Source organism: Henckelia pumila, chromosome 3 (genome assembly GCF_033568475.1).
Source record: "Henckelia pumila isolate YLH828 chromosome 3, ASM3356847v2, whole genome shotgun sequence".
Lineage (NCBI taxonomy): Eukaryota > Viridiplantae > Streptophyta > Magnoliopsida > Lamiales > Gesneriaceae > Henckelia > Henckelia pumila.
Window position 1 is genome coordinate 39,826,327 of NC_133122.1, and position 24,326 is coordinate 39,850,652.

Sequence of the window (24,326 nt, forward strand, 5' to 3'; positions counted from 1 at the left end):
TGCTTCCGAACTCAGTTCGAACCTTTCCGAACTCATCATGATTTCCCAAGTCCACTAGTCCAGCATTCATGTTTTTATCCCATTTAATCCCTTGATCATGTGTTTAGTAACCCCTTGATCATGTTTATCATTTAATTAACTTAAAACATGATATGAGTGACTACATTTTTTTATATTGATTAATTTGTATAAAATGTACAAGTGTGAAAAGAAATAATTAAGAATTTTATTGATATTTTTTTGAAATATTTATTTATGAAATGAAATTTTTAATTAATTACAATGATTTTATTTTTATTTTGTCGTGGTCTGATCTGCGTAACTTGCAACTCACATCGAGTTGGTTAGGGATTTTCAGTTCGTCGGGATGCCGGCTCGCCTTGGCCCTACAATGGGTTGATCGTCTACAATTCTGGTACAAAGACACTATGTATTAATTATATCAGTGTTTTTCTGTATGTATTATATTATGTACACACTATACACACACTTGATTTATAGTGAACACGTATGGTGAGTGTATATTTTATTTTATTTTTATTATATGTGTTCAAACAAATTAGAAATCAAAATTTTAAAAATAAAAAAATAAAATGATTTTTTATGATTTTATAAGTTAGTTTTAAAATTAATCAAACTTAAAGAAAATAAATAAAACACACTAAATATGCAGAATATTAAATTTTGAATTTAAAAAAAAAATCATACAATAAGTGAAATAAAAAGTTTGAATTTTCGGACATTCTATTCCTAAAACTAAATAAAACAATAAAAAGGTTTTTTTTTACACTCAACAAAATTTTACTTAAACCCTAAAAGCTAAACCCTGCGACTCTCGTCTTCCTCCACGCCAGTGTTCCTGTTTCAGACTTGTAAAGTTCTGCCCTTTCCGCTGCGAATCGCTGTGGAGATCACCCAAACCTTCATTCATTGGCTTCCCAGTAGAAATGGCACCTCCTCCGAGAAAGTCTCAATCGAAAAACCTCCGGAATCCATCCAGCAAAGCTGCGATATCCAAAGGAAACCGCCGCAGCCGCACTGTTTCGTCGCAAAAGTTACCTCTCCAGCTCGAAGACGATGTCCCCGATTTCCCGCGAGGTTTTGTACTCCTCTGCTTGCAGAATTCTCCCATTAATTATGCGTTTTGTGGCTAAGCATGGTGAATTAACAAAAAAGGTCATCTCGCCTGGATGGAAGACATAAGTTTGTCTATTGTGTTATGATTAACATTAATCTGAAGATATTTAGGATTTGTTTCACCGAGAAAGAGAAACAGAAAAGGGACAAACTCGACAATTCTAGTTTCTCTTGCTTTTGACAGAATGCTTATCAATAATCTGTGAAAATTAAAGGAAATGGTCTTGTTAAAGCGACTACATCGGCCTTAACTTTGCCAGTAGATACCAGTTGTTCCACGAGTTCAAAATGATTAGGCCTTGCTCGTTTATAACACATTATAGATCCTTGTCGGAATTCTTCTTTCAATTTCATAAATGGTTTCTTTTCACTGACGGTTTAGGTGGGGGAAGATCTTTCAGAAAAGAAGAAAAAGACGAGATTGGATCAATTTTGGATAATGAGATTGAGGCCAACCGTATATCATTGGAGAAAAAAAAGAAGGGAAAGAAGGTGCAAAAAAGGAATCATTCCGGGGAAGATGACTTAGGTTCACTATTTGGAGATGGACTTATGGGTAAATTGCCTAGATTTTCCAATAAGATCACTTTAAAGGTATGATTTTTCCCTGTTATTTGTTACTTATTCTACTTAATTCTGTTTGGTAAATCCTCTGGGGAACTTTTTAATAATGTATTTTCATGGAACAATTCAATTAACGCTGCAAGGAGTTGATAAAGATGATTGTTTTAATAAGAAATAACTTGGGAATAGCTAGATATGAATTGGAATTCATAATAGCCTAATAGGACACGACTTTTGTTGATTCAGGCAATTTGGTGTACAAAAACTTCAAGCTTGTGACGGCCCTTAAAATTATTCCTTAAAATTATAAAGATCATGTGGTTTAGCATATCATAATTTCTTAGCCTCTTAGTTTTTACATGTGCACGATGCCGTGATCAGTAAATCTTGAATATTATCAATTCCTGCATGCGTATTGTAAATAAAGGTTGGAGTGCACCTGGAGACTTAGATGTTAAGGATGTTTAGATTTTGGAATATCTCCAGTCTTCAATTGCAGCATGGCCCACTGAGCTCATGGAGAGTACATATGGGGAGTACACACAGATGCAGTTATATGCATCATGCATCAAGCGTTATCTTTATGGTGTAGTGTGTACATATGGAAGAGTTTTAAGTTTTTGATGTGCCACATACTCCAACTAGGCCTATAAAGTTCTTTCAGAGTATGAATATGGGCACTTTATGCTTACAATTTTAAATATCAAGTGTAATTTTATCTTTATTGGTACTACATCTTGTTTGATACCAAATGATCTACCTACTAAAAAATCATGAATAATGAGGTATTACCTATTTTTTTTTTCAATAGATCTAATTTCAAATTGCTTTGTTGTTTCCTGCTAGTTTAGTTCATTCATTGGCATATTTCTCCCTTCTGAATATGAGAATGCTATGCATGTGGACATGCATGCGATTATATTTATCTGCAAATTTATGTTTTTAACATATTTGAATATCTCACTCATCATTGAAACACTCTGAGCTTTATTGAGGTCTATTCAGTTGTAGATCATGTGTGCATTTCTACTCAGTTATTAAAAGATTACATGACACATATAGGCCATTCGAGGCAAAGTGTCGCCATTTAGTAAAGCGCATGCTTTGACCATGAACTAGGTCGGTGAAACTTAAAAAGTTCGAGGCCGTGAATGTGATATACAACGTATCGATCATTCATTTTTGCATGTATATTGAAGAATATTTGTTTTATTGTTTTTTTAATCAATTGTAAATTATAAATTAGAGCTCATAAATAATAATTCCTTACAACTAGATATTGTAATAGTGCCTTGGGTCCATGCTCCAGTGCGCATGTGTGTCTTAGTGAATGCCATTAATGGCCAGAATTTCTCTTTTATCTCTAATTAGAATAGAAGCTTGATTATCGTTAATGTTTAGTCATGTATAAATGAGGACCTGAAACATATTGTAGCTATAGCTTGTAGACTCTAATCACATGTATGGTGGTTCATGATATTATTGAAATTTATAATTTTTTTGCTCCGTAATTGTCTTCTGAATGTTGTAAAAAGGTTCAGCTTTCTTCTTTCCTTTATATTTCAGAATGTCTCTCCGGGAATGAAATTGTGGGGTGTGATTGCTGAAGTGAACGAGAAAGATATTGTAATTAGTCTCCCAGGGGGTTTACGGGGGCTAGTTCGTTCCTGTGAGGCCTTTGACCCAATATTGGGTGGTGAAGTGGAACAGGTATTTTCGTTTTGGTTCTCTGTTCTATTTTTTTCATCGATAAATTCATAGGAATGTGGGCTTTTCTTTTCGCCCTGTGTCTAGGGGAGAGATCATGTCAGTATATTATTAGGACTACATTGTGCTGGCCCCTATTCTAATTGCTTGTGACAGGATGCAGAAAAGAATTTCCTTTCTGGCATATATGTTGGACAGCTTGTATCTTGCATTGTCCTACAAGTAGACGATGATAAAAAGGAGATTACAAATCGAAAGATCTGGCTTTCTCTTCATCTATCTTTGTTGCACAAAGGCTTAACTTTGGATATCATCCAAGAAGGAATGGTATGTCTGTGTGTAGCCCTTGGAAGATTTGCTTTTGCTTTAGAAAAGAGTTCGTATTTCTGTTTTGCTATTGCATCTTTAGAATTTTGTTTTTAGTCCAAAGAACTTCTATCAATGGATCATGTGTGTGCTAGAAAGCTCCTAGAGTTAATTAGACATGAGCATTCAGTCAAGCCATCTACTAGAAATTATTAATTTTGTTGGTATCTTTAACGGGAGACAAAAGATTATGTTAAACTGTGTAACTGTCCCGATTATCAGAGTTGGGTAGTTGCCATAATCACATATTTGTTATTTGTTATTCTGTGGAAGCATCCGCCTCCGCCGTTATTCTTTATGGTTTGCTTGCACTTGCTTTTAATAATAATTGCTTTCACAGAGGTGGTTGCGATTGTTGTGCCTAGGGGTGTTATCGAGCCGAGGCGAACTCGAGTAGCAGCTCGGTTGTAGTTCGAGTACTCGAGCTCGAGCTTTTATATTATATATATATAAAAATTAAAAATATATAAATAAATAAATAAAATATTATATTATATATATTATAAAATAAATATATATATAAATATAATAAATAAAATAAAATAAATTAAATATTATAAATAAATATTTAAATAAATTAATATATAAATATAATATTATATTATATTTATGTTATTTTTTAATATATATATATATGTGTGGCTTATCGAGTAGCTCGCGAGCTACTCGATCACAGTTTCAAAGCTCGACTCGAGCTCGATTGTATGCTCGAGCTCGGTCAAATCGAGCTCGAGTCGAGCTTTGACCGAGCTACTCGCGAGTTGCTCACGAGTAGCTCGGCTCGTTTACACCCCTAGTTGTGCCCCGTGTCTTTCTTCTTTGATGCTCTCATATTTATCATTATTGGTTGTGTAAATACAAGTAATAACGTGCTTTTGTTTTATTAGGTGCTGAGTGCGTATGTGAAAAGCATCGAAGATCATGGGTTTATACTCCATTTTGGATGTCCTTATTTTGCAGGATTTATGTCAAAACACAGCAAATCTGGTGATCATTTCTCCATCTTGCTTCTTACAATCATAGGACTTTACATCCTATCAACCTTATTGCATACAAAACGAGTAACCGGTTGAAGTCATTCTTTGGAAGATTGAAAGTTTTGAAATGTATTTGGATATTAGCAGTGTGTTGGCAAGCACCTACTTGATTAGCAGTCTGTTGTGGGTTATGCATCATTCTGATTGTGTTAGGAATTTCTTTCCTTCAATTGGTAGTTCACAATGGGTCAATGGTTCTTTTTTCCACCTGAGCCTGGACAATTATGCTCAAAGTACTTTGCATGTACTAAAGCCTTAATATGTGATTTTTCCCACATCTTTCTTCTATAAATGACCAGATCAATATAATTCTACCAAATGAAAATTGTCCTTGTGATAGTGCCAAAGCCAACATTTTTATCCCTCATTAACTAAGATCTTAAATAGAATGTTTGTTCCTTGTACCCATTTTTCGTAGAAAAAGGAAGCGGTGAAGCAAGAGTGGGCCAGATTTTACAAGGTGTTGTTAGAAGTGTAGATAAAGCTCGTAAAGTAGTCCATATGGATTCTGACCCTGACGTCATTTCAAAATGTGTGGTATGTTCCTGGTATTTGAAGTGCCGACTTTTCTTTTTCTGAAAAAATTATGCTGTTTCTCATCCGCTCTTATCCATGTAGACCAAGGAGCTTAAGGGTGTTTCATTAGATCTTCTCATCCCGGGCATGATGGTTAATGCTCGTGTGCAGTCAACCCTTGAAAATGGAATCTTGTTATCTTTCCTTACCTATTTTACAGGAACTGTATGTATTGCGTTGTATGATTAAATTGCTTACAGCTATTGTTGAGCAATGTGTTCCATTTTTGTGGTTAACATGATCTGTCTTTTTATGGCAGGTTGATGTGTTCAATTTGGATAAAACTTTTCCTTCTCCAAAATGGAAGGATGGCTATTCTAAAAATATGAGGGTAAGCCTTTTGTCCGTTCTAATTAGATTGATTTAATAGTTTTTCTTATTTGTCAACCCCTGCATGTGTCATGAGCCTGAAGTAGTCTTATCACTTTTTTTTATAAGATATATTTTCTTATTCTGGTGCGGGTTCAGTTAGGTAATTTCACTCTTGTTTGTCAATGGTATAGATCAATGCTCGGATATTATTTATTGATCCTTCAACTAGGGCTGTTGGTTTAACACTTAATCCTTACTTAGTCTGCAACAAAGCTCCACCATCTGTAAGTTCGTTTTTCCTCATGAACTTGTAGCATTTTTGGTGCCATCTTTCAGGTCGGCATTAACATTCAGTTCTTGCAGATTTAAGTCTTAGTAAATTTAAGTTTCTGTCGGTCTTGCTTTAACTGTTTGACGGTGCTGCTTTTATTCCATATTCATAAATACCTGGTTCACAATGACCCCTTCATTGCACTTTTTAAATGGAGGGACAAAATATTAAAAGAGACATGAACCGTTCTTTCTCCTTGATATGATTTTATCCATCAAGCAGCTCGTTAAAATCGGCGATATCTTCGATCAATCTAAAGTAATCAGGGTTGATAAGGGGTCAGGACTTCTTCTGGAAACTCCTACGTTACCAGTTCCTACCCCAATATATGTGAATGTAAGTATATGAGTTATTTTATGCATCCTCATGTAAATTTTATCCATGCACTGGGCATTGACTGAAAATATCATTGCAACTATTCAAGGTAACTGATGTCACAGACAAAGAAGTTCAAAAGTTGGAGAAGAGTTTTAAAGAAGGACGCCTTGTTCGTGTCAGGGTACTTGGATTTAGGCGCTTGGAAGGAGTTGCGACTGGTAGTTTGAAGGTTGTTTTCACTCTGTCAATCTATGTTTGTCATTCTCTGTGCTTCACTGGTCAAATTCATGCTTATAGGGAATTGCTCTCATCAAACATATGCTACTCGATGGGTCTTATGAAATACCTCAAAATTACAGCAAGTTTCCTACTCTGAATAAGTATAATAGACTTGCAGAAAATGTTTCGAACAAGTAATCCGCCCGAATAACTTTCCATCCACCAATTATTGAATTAAAGCTTGATTTGGGAGTGGGGATAGATGATTCTCATTGATGTCCATGACAAGGAATTTTGAGCTCATGTAGATCCTGCAAGTTTAGAAATCTGAAGTTATGGTCAGGAGCATTGGGGCCTCAGGAACATTTTGTATTACTCTGTTTTGTTTTGTCTTTTTTCCCTTAATAAATATTGAAGATAGTCGGTCACATAGTGAGTTAGGACTTAGGAGGGGAGCAGGCATTTGAATTGTTACCTGGAGCAAAATATGGTGCTCTACCGATGGAAATATATTCTCTTTAATTCCTATTTGGAAATTTTTGTGAGTTTTCTTCGTATCATATGCATCAATATACTCCTTTGCATATTAAACCAAACTGCTTATGTTTGCTTGATAATTAACACTGATATGATTTAGTCTTTTCTGCTGATCAGACTAGTGCATTTGAAGGTTCAGTTTTCACTCACTCTGATGTAAAGCCTGGAATGGTGGTAAAAGCTAAAGTTATCGCAGTTCACAGTTTTGGTGCTATTGTGCAATTTTCCAGTGGCGTGAAAGCCCTATGTCCTCTACGACATATGTCAGAGCTCGAAATACTGAAGCCTAGGAAAAAGTTTCAGGTTGCCATGCATGTTTTTCTGAGTGATCTTGCACTTCTTCATTTGTTTCAGTTAAAATAATCCCTTTTCTGAAATTTTGCAGGTTGGAGCTGAGTTAGTTTTTCGTGTTCTTGGTTGCAAGTCCAAGCGGATAACTGTCACACACAAGAAAACTCTAGTATGTTTTCTCTTGGGCTTTTAATTTTGTCAAATTACTTGAATTTTCTACTTGTTTCTTCTGTGCGTTTATTATGTGTGTGTGTGTAGGTTATTTTCCAGTGTCACTCCAGTTTGAGTTAACCTCTCATTTATAGCTCGTCCATAACTTTTGCCAATGTCTTTAATCTGGGCATTAAAAGCTGTGTGTGGAATCTGTGAATTGTGATCAAGCCAGCCCATGGTTTTAAACCTCGGGTGGTTTGAATACACTGCAGTTGAGCATGTTGGAAAACCTTTGAGATTTATAAAGAAAAATGTAAGGTCAAGTTTGTTTCAGTATAAATAATGAAGAGGACCTGGGCGGGTTTTAGATTTTGAACTTAGTGGTTCTATTGATTCATACCTTTTTTGAGGTCAAACTAGTCTGTAAGTTCATCTCATTGTTTATGTGTGTGACTGAGAGTGGAAACAGGTTGTCAGTTATTGAAGTACCTTACATTCTTCTCAGGTATTCTGTTGATATTTTTGTAATCTGAAAACTATAAGTTTGACATAAGTTTGGTAAGATTTTCAGTAGACATTCTCATTGGCATGGTATGGTAGAGACAGGGATTGGTCTATTAGTTTTGACAAGTTCTCATAACATTAATTGTTGCCATTTCTTCAACGTAGTTGTCATTCTTTCCTTAACATAAAGTTCATTGGGTTCATGACAGCTGAAGTCAAAGCTAGAAATTCTTAGTTCTTATGCTGATGCAACTGATGGATTAGTCTCACATGGGTGGATTACGAAGATTGAGGATCATGGATGCTTTATTCGGTTTTACAACGGGGTTCAAGGATTTGCCCCAAGGTTAGTTACAGGATGCTCGAGAGTGACTGACTCTCTGTATATTAGATATTTTTTTTAATATTTTTGCAATCTCCAGCCAAGTTGAAGTGTATGTTGATCTGTATGTTGATCTTGTTGCAGATATGAACTTTGTTTGGATCCAGGGAGTAGTGATATAGGTTCCATGTATCATGTTGAGCAAGTTGTCAAATGCAGAGTTGTAAGATGTATCCCTGCATCGCGCAGAATACACCTTAGTTTTAACATGCCACTTACAAGGTTAGTTTCTTTCGATTCTGTTATATTTCTTTGAGTTATTCACCATTCCAAATTCCAATTATTTGTCAGGAATTTTTTGATGATAACATGAATAATACATAAATGCAAAAGGTTTCTATTATTTTTATATTTTTCAATATGCTCTTGTTTTTTCTGATTTTTCGTCTCTGTCTGGCTTTCTTTCTTTCCCTTTCTTTTCTTTTTTGCCTTTTTTTTGGGCATGAAACTTTGAAGCAAATGACCAAAAAACCCATCAAATGTTGATTCATGTCCCAAAACCTCATGCGATGAAATTTTTATTATAAAAGTTCATTCTACTAATTTCAAACCGAAAGATGAAAGAAATATACTAATTTAGTTATTCCAATGGAATCAATTTAACTTTTATTTATGCTTTAATCAAGTTAATCTATCAATTGAGGTATAATATTTTAATTTGTTAAATTTATATTATTAGGGTAAATATTAAATCAAATAAATATAATTTTATTATTACAATATATTTGTTAAATTATTTTCTTTATATAATTTTGATGTTTTTATATTATAGAATCTAATACCATAAACATTTAAAATTTAGTTATATATTACGCATGATATACTTATATATGCCATAACCGTCCTAAAATCTCTTCCTAAATAACAAACTTAAACCATATTATATTTAAATAGTTAATCATTTTAAATTTTTTTATGAATAAAATTTTCTATTGAGCATTAGGTTTGTAATTCAATGACTCCTTTACGACATGACACCAAGGTTAATTAGTAAAAAAATGTGTTATTTTGATCTGGTTGGTTTTTTGGGAACAAAATTATATGGAAAAGGTTTGTGGAGAAAAATTTCCCCGGGTTTTTGCTGATATGAATTTTTTGAAATTTGAATAATACAAGGTTCAGTTCTCTATGTGATCATTCCTTGTTATGTAAATGTGAATGCATGATTAAATGTGCCTTTTACTTCACACTACAGGGGATTTGAGTTACATGATTTAACAGAAGCTGCAATTTTGTGGCAAAATATATTATCGTTTTAGCAACACAAATTTCATGAATTAGTACATTTTAAATAAAGAATATTATCCACCTGTTTGATAGGGTTTTAAGATTTTTCCACTCGAAATGAGTTGTGAATGATTTGCCTATCATTCATGACTGTCTTTTATTTGTAGAGATAACATATTCATCCACCTGTAAATGATTGATAGTTTGGTTCCTTTCTTTTAAACGTGTTATAGGGCAGTAGGGGTTGAAAGTGTGAAGCCAGGAAGCCTAGTTGCTGGAGTTGTTGAACTGGTATCACCGCATGAGATTGTAGTAAACGTCAATGCCTCAAGTCACATGAAAGGCACAATATCTCTCGAGCATTTGGCAGATCAGCATGGTAAATTGACTGTCCTTTTAGTGAGAGTTTCTCATTTTGACATTCAAATTCGTCTTGTGATTCAACTTATAAGTATGAAACAGCAAATTCTTTAATTTTGCTCATTAATTGTTTCACCGATTTCCCCTCAGTATGTTGCTTGTGTTTGATTCTGGTTCCAAAATGCAACAGGCCTTGCGACTTTGATGCTGTCTGCCTTGAAGCCAGGTTATCAGTTTGACAAACTATTGGTTCTCGGTAATCATCCTAATCTTTTTTCCCATCACCTTTTTTATCTGGCAAACTTGTAAAATCTTATTTTGTGTTGGTCATTTTCATGCAGTAGAATGCATACAAATATAGGGTCATAAAGAGCATTTTGGTCTTGTCTAAATCATGAAACAAATATAATTGGATATGTATCCAACCTTTCATTAAGGACTGCTAAGCATTACACTATGTATCCACGTAACGTAATCCATTTGAGTTTGCCTGAATATGGTATTTTGATGCTACAAGTAGAAAGGAAAGCTTAAATATCATGGATATCAAGCTTGGATTATTGCAATTCAAATATTTTTGCAATTATTGGGAATACATTTTATTTAAGAGACTACCGTGACAAAAGAAGTATATTGTTCACTGGACTGTTGTTTTAAGGGATGGCAAAAAATCTTGTTCTCTTAATTTGTTATCACTAGTTTATACACAATTTTTACATTTCCAAGCTGAGTTTGATATCCTATATTGATTGGTTACGGGGAATCTATGGGATTTCATGAACTCTCCCCTAAGATTTGTTACATGCAAGAAACAAAGCGAATATGGACTTGTATGTGTGTTGTTAGTTATCAACATAGCATAATCTTTATTATAATCAACTACACCTATGCTTATAAATTTCATATAATTGTATTACAACTTATTTTTGTGTGTTAAGAATAGTTGGAGAGTTGAGTAGGACTTTTGACTTATCATTTTACTAAATGACATTTATGCAGATATTGAAGGAAACACTCTCGTACTCACTGCCAAGTATTCATTAATTAACTCAGCTCAAGAGCTTCCTGTTGATGTTTCCCAAATTCGTTGTCATTCTACGGTGCCTGTAAGCATGTTGGTTTTCGTCGCATTTGACCATGTTCTCTGAGCATATAATTGACAACGGTGCCCTATCAATCATTTTTCCTCTATCCGATGTCTTTCAGTTGCTAGTGAACTTTTTTTTTTGATAGGATCAGTTGCTAGTGAACTTTTAGTTTATTTGGAAGAAAATCAGAATTTTTTTTAACGAGCACAAGTGTTTTGCTGCCTTTCAGTTGCTAGCTAACTTATAGTTTATGTAGAAGAACAATCAGAAAATTTCATCTTTTAGGAGCACGAGTGTTTTACCGCCTTTCAGTTGCTAGCAAACTTATAGTTTACGTGGAAGAACAATAACTTTCATCTTTTAGGAGCACAAGTTTTTCACTTGTAATGTTATCATCCTCATTTACTTTTTTTGTTTGCTTCTTTAAGAGCTCATGAACAATTTTTGACCAGGGTTATGTGTGTAATATAATTGAAAGTGGTTGCTTCGTTCGATATATAGGACGTCTAACTGGTTTTGCTCCCAAAAGAAAGGTATGTTCAGCTCAATCTCTTATTTCTTGAAATTTGTTCATAATAAGTGAGCAGTTCGTGGTTTAAATTAACTTTGAGGTCTTGGGATCTCGTGAAGGCTACCGATCAGTGGAGAACAGATCTTTCAGAGGTCTTTTTTGTAGGCCAGTCTGTTCGTAGCAACATAGTTGATGTAAGTAGAAATTGGGATTTGTTTTCAGTATGCTAAATTATATTTAGCTTTAATGTCTCTGCTCTCTTTTCCAGGTTGGTAGTGAGACGGGTAGAATAACCCTATCACTGAAGCAGTCGTTGTGCTGTTCAACAGATTCATCTTTTATACAGGAACACTTTCTTTTGGAAGATGAGGTAGCACCTAACAATCTCTAATCATGTAACCCCTAAGGATCTATTCGGTATTCTGTGAGAAGAGTATTTTAATACAGGTTTTACAAGTAATGACTTCCAGTTGAAAAGATTAGTAAAGCAAAAGGTTCCAATATTGATATAAAGTGAGCGATCTTGTGGGAAAATGTTCTTCACTGTTACATATAATCCACACCGGGTTAGCATATAGTAATCCTACCATGAGAAGAAAACGGAACTAATTAGGCTATTACCTGATCCCATGATTTATTGGATATTCTGATAAAATAAGAAACTAAACGAATAAGCTTAAACACTGAGGATGCATGTGCAAAGTATAAGCCATTAATCGTGTTTTCCTACACTTGCCTTCCATGTGAAATTGAACTACTTAACTGCTTATACAACTGCAAATTGGCCATGTGTAAACACATACTGCATTCAAATCAACCCACTCTCCAATTTCTCCTTGATGAATTCTCTGTCATTTCGATGTGTTTCATTTGATCACACAGAACCAGGTTGTGAGCTGCATTAATTCTAAATTTATTATTTCAGTAGAGTTATCGAGCTTGTCGATAATCTTCAACCAAAGTAGTTCATTCATGCCTTGAGCCATTGCTCATGATTCTACATTTGTGCTGGACCATGCCACTATTTTTTGTTTCTTACTCTTTCGCACCACTAGATTATCACCTAGAAAGGTTCGATATACAGAGGTTGACCTTCTATCAACTATTGATCCCGCATAATCGGCTGCCATGTATGCCTCAAGTATTAAACCTGTGTTCCGCTGGAATAGACACCTTTTCCTAGTATTCCTGTGAGATACCATTACACTCAGTAAGTTGCTTGCAAATGAAATTCCTTGGGGATATGCGTGACTTAGTTAATCACACTCACTGTGTATACTATGATTGGTTTTTTATGAAAGCTAAGCGCTTATACGTCTTCCTTTCTAGGGCTATTTTTTTCTCATTTTCTCTGCATTTCCAAGTCTAAGAATTGGGTCCACTGGAGCACTTAGGTTTGTACAATGTCTTGCCTGTTTCTTTACGAAGCTTCGTAATGAATCTCCTGTTGGGGGATAAAATGCTTTGCTAACCTTTCCATCTCAAACTCGTTAGTCAAGCACAGACTTAGAGACCGTCTCTTCTCATCATCAGTTGGTCACTGTTGTGCCATCAATAGATATTAAGAGCAATGTGACTTCCAAAACGGAGTTAGTTTAGTGAACAACATGCGATCCCCTCGGCTTTGCCCGTACATCCCAATCATAACTCTCGCAACTGTGAATAAGATGCCGATTTTTATGAATATGGTTAGGATTATGTTTTTAGATTGTTTTGCTAGACACATAGATTTGCTTTGAAATTATGCTGGAATCTGGATCCTTGATGATAAACAAATTGGGTATTTAGTATTTACTTGAACAAGTTTTGATACCGACAGGATACCTGGCTCTTGATACCAGGAAAACAGAATCGAAACATGATTTTATGGATGAAAATTGCCGCAACACTTGCATTTAGAGCACCTTTATATATAAAAGGTTTTGAAACAAACAAAACGTGTTCTACCGAACTAAATTAGGATATTATTATAAAGATAAAATCAAATAACTAAAAATCCTTCTTTTTAGGATCGGATCCCACTAATCATGGGGTTTGGAATCAACGTGAGGTAGGAGACTCATACATGCTAGCTTTACCACCATATCTGTCTAGTATCCACGATGTATTCGTGCCATTCTTTCTTTTTACCCGCCATTATTCAGTCTTATCCTCAACTAGCTGCTGCTCGAAGTTATTTGTAATACTTGCCTTGTATTCAGTTTTGAAATTCTTTTACTACCTTGTCCAGATTGCAAGGCTTCAACTATTGGATTCTGAAGGCCATGGGTTGAGCTGGATTTCTGCATTTGATATTGGCAGCATTATTGAAGGAAAGGTTCATGAGACTAAGGATTTTGGTGTTATAATCAGCTTTGAGAAATACAATGATGTCTATGGTTTCATTTCACATTATCAGTGTAAGTCGCGGTGATAATTATCATGTTATCAATGAGTATTTTCCTGGTTTAAATGACATTCAGCATAAAATGTTTCAGTGGCTGGAACCACTGTGGAAAACAACTCTACTATTCGAGCTTTGGTTATTGATGTTTCTAAGATAGAACGCCTTGTGGATCTAACTTTAAAGCCAGAGTTTCTTAATAGACCAAAAGAAGAGAGCTCCATCTCGAAAACTGTAAAGGTTAGCCTTCTATTTTTACAAGTACCAAGTCAGGATGGTTACGATCTTTTTCCTCTTGCACTCAAGCTTGCTTTGATGTGATAATCATCCATCGGTAGTTTATATAGACTTCATCGTTCATTTTTTTCCAAGGCTTGTAGGTCTAAACATTTCTGTTTTTATATGGTGAGTTAGGTGACAGATCCACATATCTTTCCCTTTCATTTTTTGATGTTAACTTTTCTTAATTGCAGAAACGCAAAACCAGAGAATATAAAAAGTTGGAATTGAATCAAGTTGTAAATGCTTTGGTTGAAGTTGTGAAGGAAACTTACTTGGTTAGTTTCTTGGCTATTAATATATGTTTCACTTATTATTTGATAAGCTTATATGAAATCTAAACATTTTTCCCCTTGATTCAGGTTCTCTCAATTCCATCTCATAATTTTGCCATTGGCTATGCATCAATAACTGATTATAACAATCAGAAATTGCCTCCTAAACATTATACCAATGGACAAAGGTAACTATTGTGTTCCCAAGGTCTGCCTGGTAACTTTGTGGTTGACCTTTTCGGTGTAGCTCTCAGGTTTGTGATTAGTGCATCATGGTATAAAAATAAGTAATCCCGCTAGTGACATAATCTTGTTCTAAGGTAATAAGTGATTCAGCATAATTCTGGGTAATGATGCCCATCTAGCATCAAATTTTTTTTTTGAAAATTAATCACATGTTTTGTACGCTATTATTTATTTTCCCAGTGTGGGTCAAAACAATGTTGATTTATCAACTATCTTTTTTTGGATAAGAAACGAGATCATATCATATTATATATCTATTAAAAGGATCATGTGATAATTACAAAAGGCGGATAAGATATCCGCATACGGATAAGATGCTGTATATAATAATTTTTTGGGAGCGAAAACATGGAAGAATGTGAGTTGTACTATTTAACGATTAAGCTGAAGATATATAAGGTGGTCTTTTGCTTGAACCTGCAGTTCTAGTTTCACATGTAGTGCTTGCTTTTCAGCATAGTGGAGAAACCTAACTCCTCCGTCTGCCGTTTCTGTAGGAAACGGTATTCAAATGCAATCTTGAATTTCGTGAGGCCTGCTGAGGAGTATTTGAATATTGTAATCAATTTGAAAAGGATTGTGAAAATGCATTATTTAATTTAATTTCCTTTTGGTTTGCCATTTATCATATCAACCTGTGAAAATTCTGAAGAGATGTAAATTTTTTGTGTTGCTATACTTTTGAGGAACTGTTTTACTTGTTATTTTTCATGTATCGGTTGGTTGAACTTGTTGATGCAGTGTCTCTGCTACTGTAGTGGCTCTTCCAAATCCTACATCATGTGGGAGATTGTTGTTGCTGCTTAAATCTTTAAGCGATGTGACGGAGTCTTCTGGATCTAAGCGAGCGAAGAACAAGCCTGCCTATGATGTTGGTTCTCCGGTACAGGTGGAGGTGGGGATCATTCTTCCTTAGTCAAGTCTCATGACACTTCCAGCTTTCAAATGAAGAGTGACCAATATGGTTAAGGGCTATTGTGCCTTCATTTTTATTTATTTTGTCTGAATGTGTATCTTTTGTTAATGTTCAGATTACTGAAATAAAGCCTCTTGAGCTCAGACTGAAATTTGGTTCTGGATTTCATGGAAGAATACATGTGACAGAGGTGGGTGTCTTTATCTTATCGAATGTATATGTGATTGTCTGATCGAAGAGGGTTTCTGTTTATTTCATCCTTCTACACACAGATGGAATTTAGTGATGTTTTCAATGTACATTGACAGGCAGCTGATGATAATTCTAGTGAAAACCCATTTAGTGACTATCGAATTGGCCAAACACTGTCAGCGAGGATTGTTTCAAAGGGTAGTATGCCATATAGTAGTAATGGAAGTTATCCATGGGAGTTATCCATAAAGCCTTCCATTCTAAAAGGTAGGCACCATCATCATTTATATCTCAGCTTCATGTGAAAGATGGTGTTGTTCATGACTCCATGTATCAAATTATTGAATTGGAAATTTGGAATTTATCATGACCAGCTGATCAGGAGTTCTTTTGAGAAGCATATGCGTAAAACCTAAATTCTTATGATCCTGTTGCTGTTATACATTACTCTTTTTTTTTTTTATACATTACTCTTTATTCTTTAATGTTCGCATTCTTCTTGTTTACTAGCGTATTTATAGATTGAACAACGTTATTTTGCTGACTATTTGCTTCCCTTATCGTCTTGAACATGAGGTTATCCATAACAATTTTACCATGATTTGTATGCTCGGACCCTGAATATTCTCTGTGATGATCGCCAGTTCTCCAATTATGGTGTCACTCATGACAGCCGCGAGTATTATTGGAAGCAATTATGTGGTCTGCACTTTTCCATTTAGAGAAACATTATAGTGATGCTGGAAGCCTATAACTTGATAATATTTATTTAAGATATATGATTAAACATGTTGAATGACCTGAAGAGCATCCTGAATATGGTTCTCACCGAAAAGAGTTGAACCTCTGGATGCATTTATACAAATACAAATGAAGCAAAACCCTTAATTTAGTTACTGACACATGCTTTTTATGTGCATTCGTTTCCCTTTCGTCCAGTTACTACAGTGTTACACAGTCTTTTTTACTGATTGTGTTCAACCCCTGGTATCTACATTTTATGATTTTGTGCTGCTGATTGCCTAATGCCTATTACATTGGTGGATTTAATAAGCCTCTTATTTTGTTTTTGACTTTTTGTTAGTTTTCCCTCTTGAATGATACACCTAACTATTATTGTGAGGGTTAAATTTGATGTTCGCTGTCCCATCAATGATCTTTCAAATCAGTGAACCTCATGCTACTGTATACTTTCAAATTGAGATACTTTAAGATGTGAACAGAAGTTAGTGAATAATTTTTGAAATCGCATTTTAAATGCAGGATCCGGTGACATCGATTTTTTTATTCCTCCTGAAGATTTTAACTATTCATATGGGCAACATGTTTCTGGTTATGTGTGTAAAATTGACCATCAGTGGGCCTGGTTGACTATATCTCGAAAGGTGAAGGCTCAATTGTATATTCTTGACAGTTCATGTGAGCCTTCTGAACTTGCAGACTTCCAGAAGAGGTTTTTTGTGGGCAAAGCGGTGTCTGGTTATATTATTAGTATAAATGAAGAGAAGAAATTACTACGTGTGGTTTTGAGCCCATTGGCTGTTGGATCTAGGGAACATAATGAGAATGATCCTTATGGTCATCCAAAGTCTCATCTAATTGAAGGTACATATGTGGGTGGCAGGATTTCTAAAATTATTCCTGGTGTTGGTGGATTGGTCGTCCAAATTGATCCGCACCTCTACGGTAAGGTTCATTTTACTGAACTGACAGATGCATGGGTCTCTGACCCCCTTTCTGGTTATCACGAAGGACAGTTTGTGAAATGCAAAGTTCTGGAAATAAATCGTACTGGCAGTGGGACAGTCCACATTGATTTGTCTCTGCGATCAACTTCCAATGATAGACATGATCCGAGTTTCACTGAGCATAGCAGTGGCATGTAAGTTTAGATTTTTCTTTGGAGTTATCATCGCCTATTTAGACTGAGAAATAGATTACACATGCATGCTATTTAGCGTCGTTGAGCCAGACATTACTTCGGAATGCAGTTAGTTTTTTTTTAATGAGTAAAGGGCATCGTGAAATTTCTGGATTAATCATTCTGGTGTTGGGAAATAAATTGAATAGGATGGAAGAGAAAGGAAAGGCGAGAAGTTCAAGTTTTTTTGATAATTTTTCTTATCAATTATTTTTTTAATAGGAAACGAGATTATATTATATAATAATCAGATAATAATAACGAAAAGATTGTTCTTATCAATAATTGATAGAAGAACAAAAAACTAAAATTTATTAAATATTGCATTTACTTTTGATAAATTATTTCCTTCCTTTTCCTCAGCAACTTATGGTTCCCTTTTTTCTTGCCATGTAATATTGAAGTCACTCTTATTTCACTTATTTTGCTGAACAACGAAAAGGTTGTAGAAAAGGTGCAAGCAGGATCATTTTGCATTTTCAGGCTATGAATTACAATCTATGGAAAAGATGCTCACAACAGATATATTTCCTACTTATGTTATGCAGTTGAACCAAAATTCTCATATTGTAATCAGAATAATGAGAAAAAAGAATCCGTGCCGTGTCTTTTTGTTGTTGAGACATAATTCATGTAACATACTTTTGAAAAGATGTGGTGCACTTAATGCACTTGAAACCCAAGTATGTGGATATCCGTCAGTCAGTTTGACAAATGACACGAACATGAAACAATTGTAAAAGCTCAAAAATATTTGCCGTTTGCTTATACGTTTAATTTTGTTTAATTTTCTTTTATATTGAAACTGTAGAGGCACAGTATATTTGTGGTTTGTTTCCATTTTTGGATTCTGGCCTACGACCTGGATTTATCATTATTATTTTTAATATTGATGTAGGTTGTTTCTCACATAGCATGTATTAATCAGATATTATTTTTCGGAACTGCTTTTACAGTTTTCAGATATGACAATTCCGCTTATTCATTGTTTTCAGGCACTCATCTACTCAGCACGTGGACAAATTAACCGACCTCCATCCGAATATGGTTGTTCAGGTAGCAATAAAAGTTTAGGACTTCCATATGTAGCTTTTTTCTTCTCGTCTAGTAATTACTGACTTTGTGGGTTCGTTGCTCTTCATTTGTGTTGTCCATGTCACCCGGTGAAGTTTTGATTTTTTCCCCTCAACACTGGTGTGCTACACACTGGATTAGAAACTTAACTTTATCATAGTCCTCTTGTAATTTTTCATGTCCCAATGTTACATTGAAATTTCGTAAATGTCCTCGCTAACGTGTTTCAAGTTATTTATTTTCTTTCTTCTTTGGAGCAAATTCTCTTTTTTTATAAGAAACAATATTATATTAATTACGTGAAAGCTATTAATTACAATAGGCGGACTCCGCTAACAACAAAAGTCTAATCATGACCCTACTCATATCAATCTTTGGCACAAATTCTAGATAACTTTCTCATTGTTTGCTGCAGGGTTATGTTAAAAATATCTCCGCAAAAGGATGTTTTGTGATGCTGTCACGGAAGATAGATGCCAAAATTCTTCTTTCTAATTTGTCAGTCAATTTTGTTGATAATCCAGAAAAAGATTTCCCCGTTGGAAAACTCGTGAGTGGCCGGTAAGTATTTGTTTGTTGCATCTCCATGTTAATGTCACTATGCAACCATTGACATGCCTACTGCAGGGTGCTGTCTGTGGAGCCATTGTCTAACCGTGTTGAATTAACTCTTAAGACTCCAATTGCAACCGGTGGGCCAAAATCTGATGCTTATTCCTTAAATAGCATTATTGTTGGAGACATTATTTCTGGGAGAATCAAGCGTGTGGAACCTTATGGATTGTTTATATCTATCGATCAAACAAATGTGGTTAGTGAACTTTTTTTCCTGTGTGTTCTAATTTTAGCATCAAATCCTGATTTTAATAGTTATATTGAGAGATGTTCAACTACAATGACTTGTGACATTCGCGCTCACGTGCTGATGGATGTTATAAATCATTGTGTGCTTATAGCACCCATTGTATTATGACCGAGTTAGTTTTTACCTTGGGGGATGGGAGCAGAGGGTGGTCTTCTATGCTCCCCATCATACCAAAGGTTTGCATTTACTCATCAATGAAAGAGCATGGCCCCATAGTCGTTGTTCCCATGTTCTGTAACTTATATATCACACAAAATTCTGGAGAATTCCTGTAGCTGATTGTGTTTAAACTGTACTCATTTACTGATGGTATTTACCTTGTACAGGTTGGGCTATGCCATGTTTCGGAGCTTTCAGATATTCATTTGGTCAATATAGAAACAAAGTTTAATGTAGGGGAAAGGGTGACTGCAAAAGTTTTGAAGGTAAGTCCATTATTTACTAAGCTCATCAGGAACAGCGTGGCCAACAAATTGACCTATAACATGTCTAGATTGCAAACAAGAGAGTGGAAGAAGATGAGTCAAAAGAAGTTCTTAAAAGTTCCTTCCAACAATGCTGACACTTCTTGATGCTTGTTTGGCCGCATTCATCTATTTATGGCAACCAACTTGTATAAAGTTTCTCTATATTTTTAGGACATCCATAAACTCAAACTCTTAGTTTTGATTGTTGATTGATTAAAGAGTTATTCAGTGAATCGTAAGTGTTCAGAATGGTAGTAACCAGCAAATGATTGAAGCCAGAATCATTTTGTTAGAATAAAATATCCCACACCACTTAGCAAATGGTTGAAGCCAGAATCATATTGTTAGAATAAAACATCCGACAACACTTGTAAATAAACACTGCCTTCAGCATAAAGATTATAATTATGTTAATGGTATGAAGTATTTATTGAAAGAAAGAGGTAAACAACTCGATACAACCCTTGTAGAAACCAATCAAGCTGGGAAAGAAACAAACTAACAAGAGAGAACTTTCTTTTTCACCCTACCCGCTGCTAGCATAACTGAAATTTACATTTTTTCTGATGCTTGCACAATCAAATCTTCCTTCCTTTTATCCTCTTTCCACTCTCCCTTGTTGCATGTGTTGTCCAACTCTTCTCTTGAATTCCTTGTAAATTGGATGTCCAAATGATGGACCTTAACACTTGAATCCTATATTTTTGCTGAAATTAAGACTGTATCTAATATCAATTCATGGGACTCTTTTCCAGGTTGATGAGGAGAGACATCGAGTTTCTCTTGGGATGAAGAAATCACACTTCAAAGATGACGAAACATTGCAATCCAGACAAAGCCTTGATGATTATGTTGAGAAAAATAGTTCTATGGTAGTATCAAAAGCATTACTACAGAGCGCTTCTGCTTCAATTGAGAAATCTAATCTTGAAGTCGAAAGTGGATATCATTCAAGTGCTGATTTTGAAAATAGGGCTCTTGTTCCACCACTTGAGGTTCCTCTTGACGATATAGAAATTCCAGATGATGAAGTTGATGTTGATCATGTACCAAATGCTGCTAATGCAGAAATCATTGAAGAGAAAAACAAGAGGGCAAAAAAGAAAGCTAGAGAGGAGAGGTAAGGGGCACAATGCATAAATAAATTGCTTCATAGAAAAGAAAATTGTGTTTGGCTCGTCTAATGCATTTTTAAATTTGTAAAGTTCCTCTCAGAAAATCATAATCACACCTATGTCCACTGAAATTTAAGCATGTTTTTGTTTTGGTGTAAAAAAACTCTAATGTTTCCTTTACCTCTCCATCAAATATGGCCGAATGTTTATGGTTGATGTACAATGATTTTTGGTGGATAGTTTTGTTGTTTTGATGTACCTCTGAAGACAATTTTCATTGGATTTTTATGTCGACAACAAAATTTTTTTTAATGATTTTTACTCAGACTTGACTTTAAATGTTGTTTGCATTGTAGCTTTTCAGTGAATTTTTTAAATATATCTGAGCAGGGAACTAGAAATAAGGGCTGCCGAAGAAAGATTGCTGGAAAAAGAAATCCCAAAGAGCACCGATGAATTTGAGAAACTTCTTCGAAGCTCGCCTAATAGTAGCTTTATATGGATAAAATACATGGCATTTATGCTCTCTTTGGCAGATGTTGAGAAGGCAAGATCCATTGCTGAGAGGTAAATGGTGCAATCAGTATGCATTTGTATCTTATCCTAATGAACTTGAATTTTATAGGGTTTTTGGAATGAGAAGCATTTTAGCTCCCTTATATTAATTTACTTTTGTCATTGTTGATCAGTAGTGAAAAGCTAATATATCGATGTTACTACTGACGTTGGTGCTTTATTGACATCTAGTTATATAATTATATATGCTGCAACTGACGTTGGTGCTTTATTAACATCTAGTTACTTTTCAATTTTGGCTTTACAAGCCATCACCTATAATTATTAATTATGTACTTAATTAGCTTTTGTTTATTTTCCCGAGCTTCTTTCATGGCATATGTTGGTCCGTGTGGTTGGAGAGGAATAGAAGAATTTTTGAAAAAATGGAAGAATCGATTGACGAGTGCTGGGAAAATATCAAAATTCGAATTTCTACTTGGATTGGGTCTCATGTACAGTTTCAGAATGTCTCAATTTCAGATTTATTAAGAGATTGGGCTTTTGTCTATTGTTGATATGAGTAGGATCAAGACAAGATTTTTGTCGAGTGCAGATCACTTGTCCGCCTATTGTACTCAATAGTTTTCCCGTAATTAATATAATATTGTTTCTTATATAAAAAAAAATTTCCCGAGCTTCTCAACTTGCTAATCTCATCCTCACTTGTAGTGCTAAACCATCTTTAAGTTAATCCATTCTTTTACCTTATAATGTTAGGGCTCTGAGAACGATTAATATTCGAGAAGAATCCGAGAAATTGAATATCTGGGTTGCTTATTTCAACTTGGAAAACGAGTATGGAAATCCTCCTGAGGTACTAAAAGAATCTCCTTCGCATAACATTCGCTTTTTTTATTTGTTGGGCTAGTCTTCACACTACTTTAAAGAAGAAGGAATCATTCAAAATTCCCCGTCATTTGAATTTTTTGGTCTATAGAATCTTTATGTGATTTTCCTTTCCAGGATGCTGTTATGAAAATATTTCAAAGAGCATTGCAGTACTGTGATCCGAAAAAGGTGCATCTTGCACTCCTGGGAATGTACCACAGAACCGAACAATACAAATTAGCTAACGAACTTCTTGACAAAATGTCTAGGAAGTTCAAGCATTCATGCAAGGTTCAGACATCGCCATTTTTTTTCCGTGTCACTGCATTTTGGCCTCCTGCTGTTCTGGCTTATGATGTATTTTTTGGAATTTTCAGGTCTGGCTGAGTCGTATTCAATCTCTTTTGAAACAAAACTCTGATGGGATCCAGCCTGTTGTAAATCGTGCTCTTCTGTGCCTTCCTCGACACAAGCATATAAAATTTATTTCACAGACTGCAATTCTCGAGTTTAAATGTGGAGTTCCAGATAGAGGGAGATCCCTGTTTGAGGGAATGCTTAGGGAGTATCCTAAGAGAACAGATTTGTGGAGCATTTATCTTGATCAAGTAAAGATCGTACACCTAATTCTCGGTCAAAAGATAATAAATAAATCAATCAATGAAGAATAGTTGAAATTACAAATCTATTCTCAACCAACCAACCAAAACATCGTTTATGAGTTTTGTTCCTTTTTTTCCAATAAATAAATTGCGTTTATGGTAACAGGAGATCCGGCTTGGTGATGGGGATATAGTTCGTGCTTTATTTGAGAGAGCAATAAGTTTGTGCCTTCCCCCCAAGAAGATGAAGGTGATTGCTCGCTCTTGGTTTAATCTTATACCTTCACTGTTACACTCCCAGTACGACATACAACTTTGAAGGTTTTTCTATATTGCAGTTCTTATTTAAGAAGTATCTTGAGTATGAGAAGTCGATAGGTGATGAAGAAAGAATCGAGTCCGTGAAGAAGAAGGCACTGGATTATGCTGAGAGTACTCTTGTTTGATGGTCAATCTTTCTTGGCTTCACAAGGCAGAATGAGTTGACAGAGGGGGAATGTGTGCCCCTTATTTTGAAGACTAATAGTTATTGATATGCAGCCGATAGTGTCTGTTGAGATAACCATGTGCCTGCTGCATATACTGGAGTGGGCCGAGGCGCCGAGCTAAGTTTTGTAGATTAGTTGCATAAATTCGACAATCCTCTTGGTGAAAATTTTGGTTAAGAAATCAAAATTTGTGAGATTATTGGCGTCCTAAACACGCTTTGGTTTATTAAGCATTTTGAATGATCAATCTGATGTCTAGCTGTATTAAACGAATATTTATAATAAACTGAGGCAACAATTTGAGGCCTTGATGATTTAGTTCGAAAGGGTTGAAACTTCAGGACAGCTAGTTTGAAATAAACCCACTCGCTTCTGTTGTAGAAATCCAGTTGGAACCCAATGTTCAGCCCGAGCCACATATTACATTACATCTAATTTTGCAGTACACTAGCAACCACAATGCCTATACGAAAGGGTCACCCCCTGCAACCAAAAAC

At 35.1% G+C, this 24,326-nt stretch overlaps 1 protein-coding gene across 2 annotated transcripts; it reads left to right on the top strand.

Annotated features, from left to right (window-relative positions):
• The first annotated feature begins 810 nt into the window (after positions 1-810).
• Positions 811-24,163, top strand: LOC140886362 (rRNA biogenesis protein RRP5-like). Of its 2 annotated transcripts, none has more exons than XM_073292904.1 (40): positions 811-1,098; positions 1,520-1,731; positions 3,268-3,411; positions 3,565-3,735; positions 4,662-4,761; positions 5,230-5,348; positions 5,430-5,552; positions 5,647-5,718; positions 5,891-5,983; positions 6,253-6,366; positions 6,455-6,577; positions 7,222-7,407; positions 7,490-7,564; positions 8,262-8,398; positions 8,519-8,656; positions 9,895-10,040; positions 10,212-10,277; positions 11,021-11,127; positions 11,562-11,642; positions 11,740-11,814; positions 11,889-11,990; positions 13,851-14,019; positions 14,098-14,243; positions 14,477-14,560; positions 14,645-14,745; positions 15,545-15,698; positions 15,835-15,909; positions 16,028-16,178; positions 17,175-17,793; positions 18,828-18,888; positions 19,322-19,467; positions 19,534-19,717; positions 20,098-20,196; positions 20,994-21,358; positions 21,744-21,920; positions 22,629-22,725; positions 22,875-23,030; positions 23,117-23,347; positions 23,508-23,591; positions 23,680-24,163. In XM_073292904.1, the coding sequence occupies exons 1-40, from the start codon at positions 948-950 to the stop codon at positions 23,785-23,787; spliced, it is 5,742 nt and encodes a 1,913-aa protein (XP_073149005.1). In that variant the 5' UTR covers positions 811-947; the 3' UTR covers positions 23,788-24,163. The 2 variants fall into 2 exon arrangements, with proteins under 2 accessions (XP_073149005.1, XP_073149006.1); XM_073292905.1 differs by having other exon boundaries at positions 5,236-5,348.
• Positions 24,164-24,326: the final 163 nt, after the last annotated feature.

Bases quoted from the DNA above. Each gene is read 5' to 3' on its own strand.
- LOC140886362 (XM_073292904.1), top strand. From the start codon at position 948: ATGGCACCTCCTCCGAGAAAGTCTCAATCGAAAAACCTCCGGAATCCA. The intron at 5,719-5,890 runs GTAAGCCTTTTG...TCAATGGTATAG, and splicing joins GCTATTCTAAAAATATGAGG to ATCAATGCTCGGATATTATT. The intron at 15,699-15,834 runs GTGGGGATCATT...GTTAATGTTCAG, and splicing joins GTTCTCCGGTACAGGTGGAG to ATTACTGAAATAAAGCCTCT.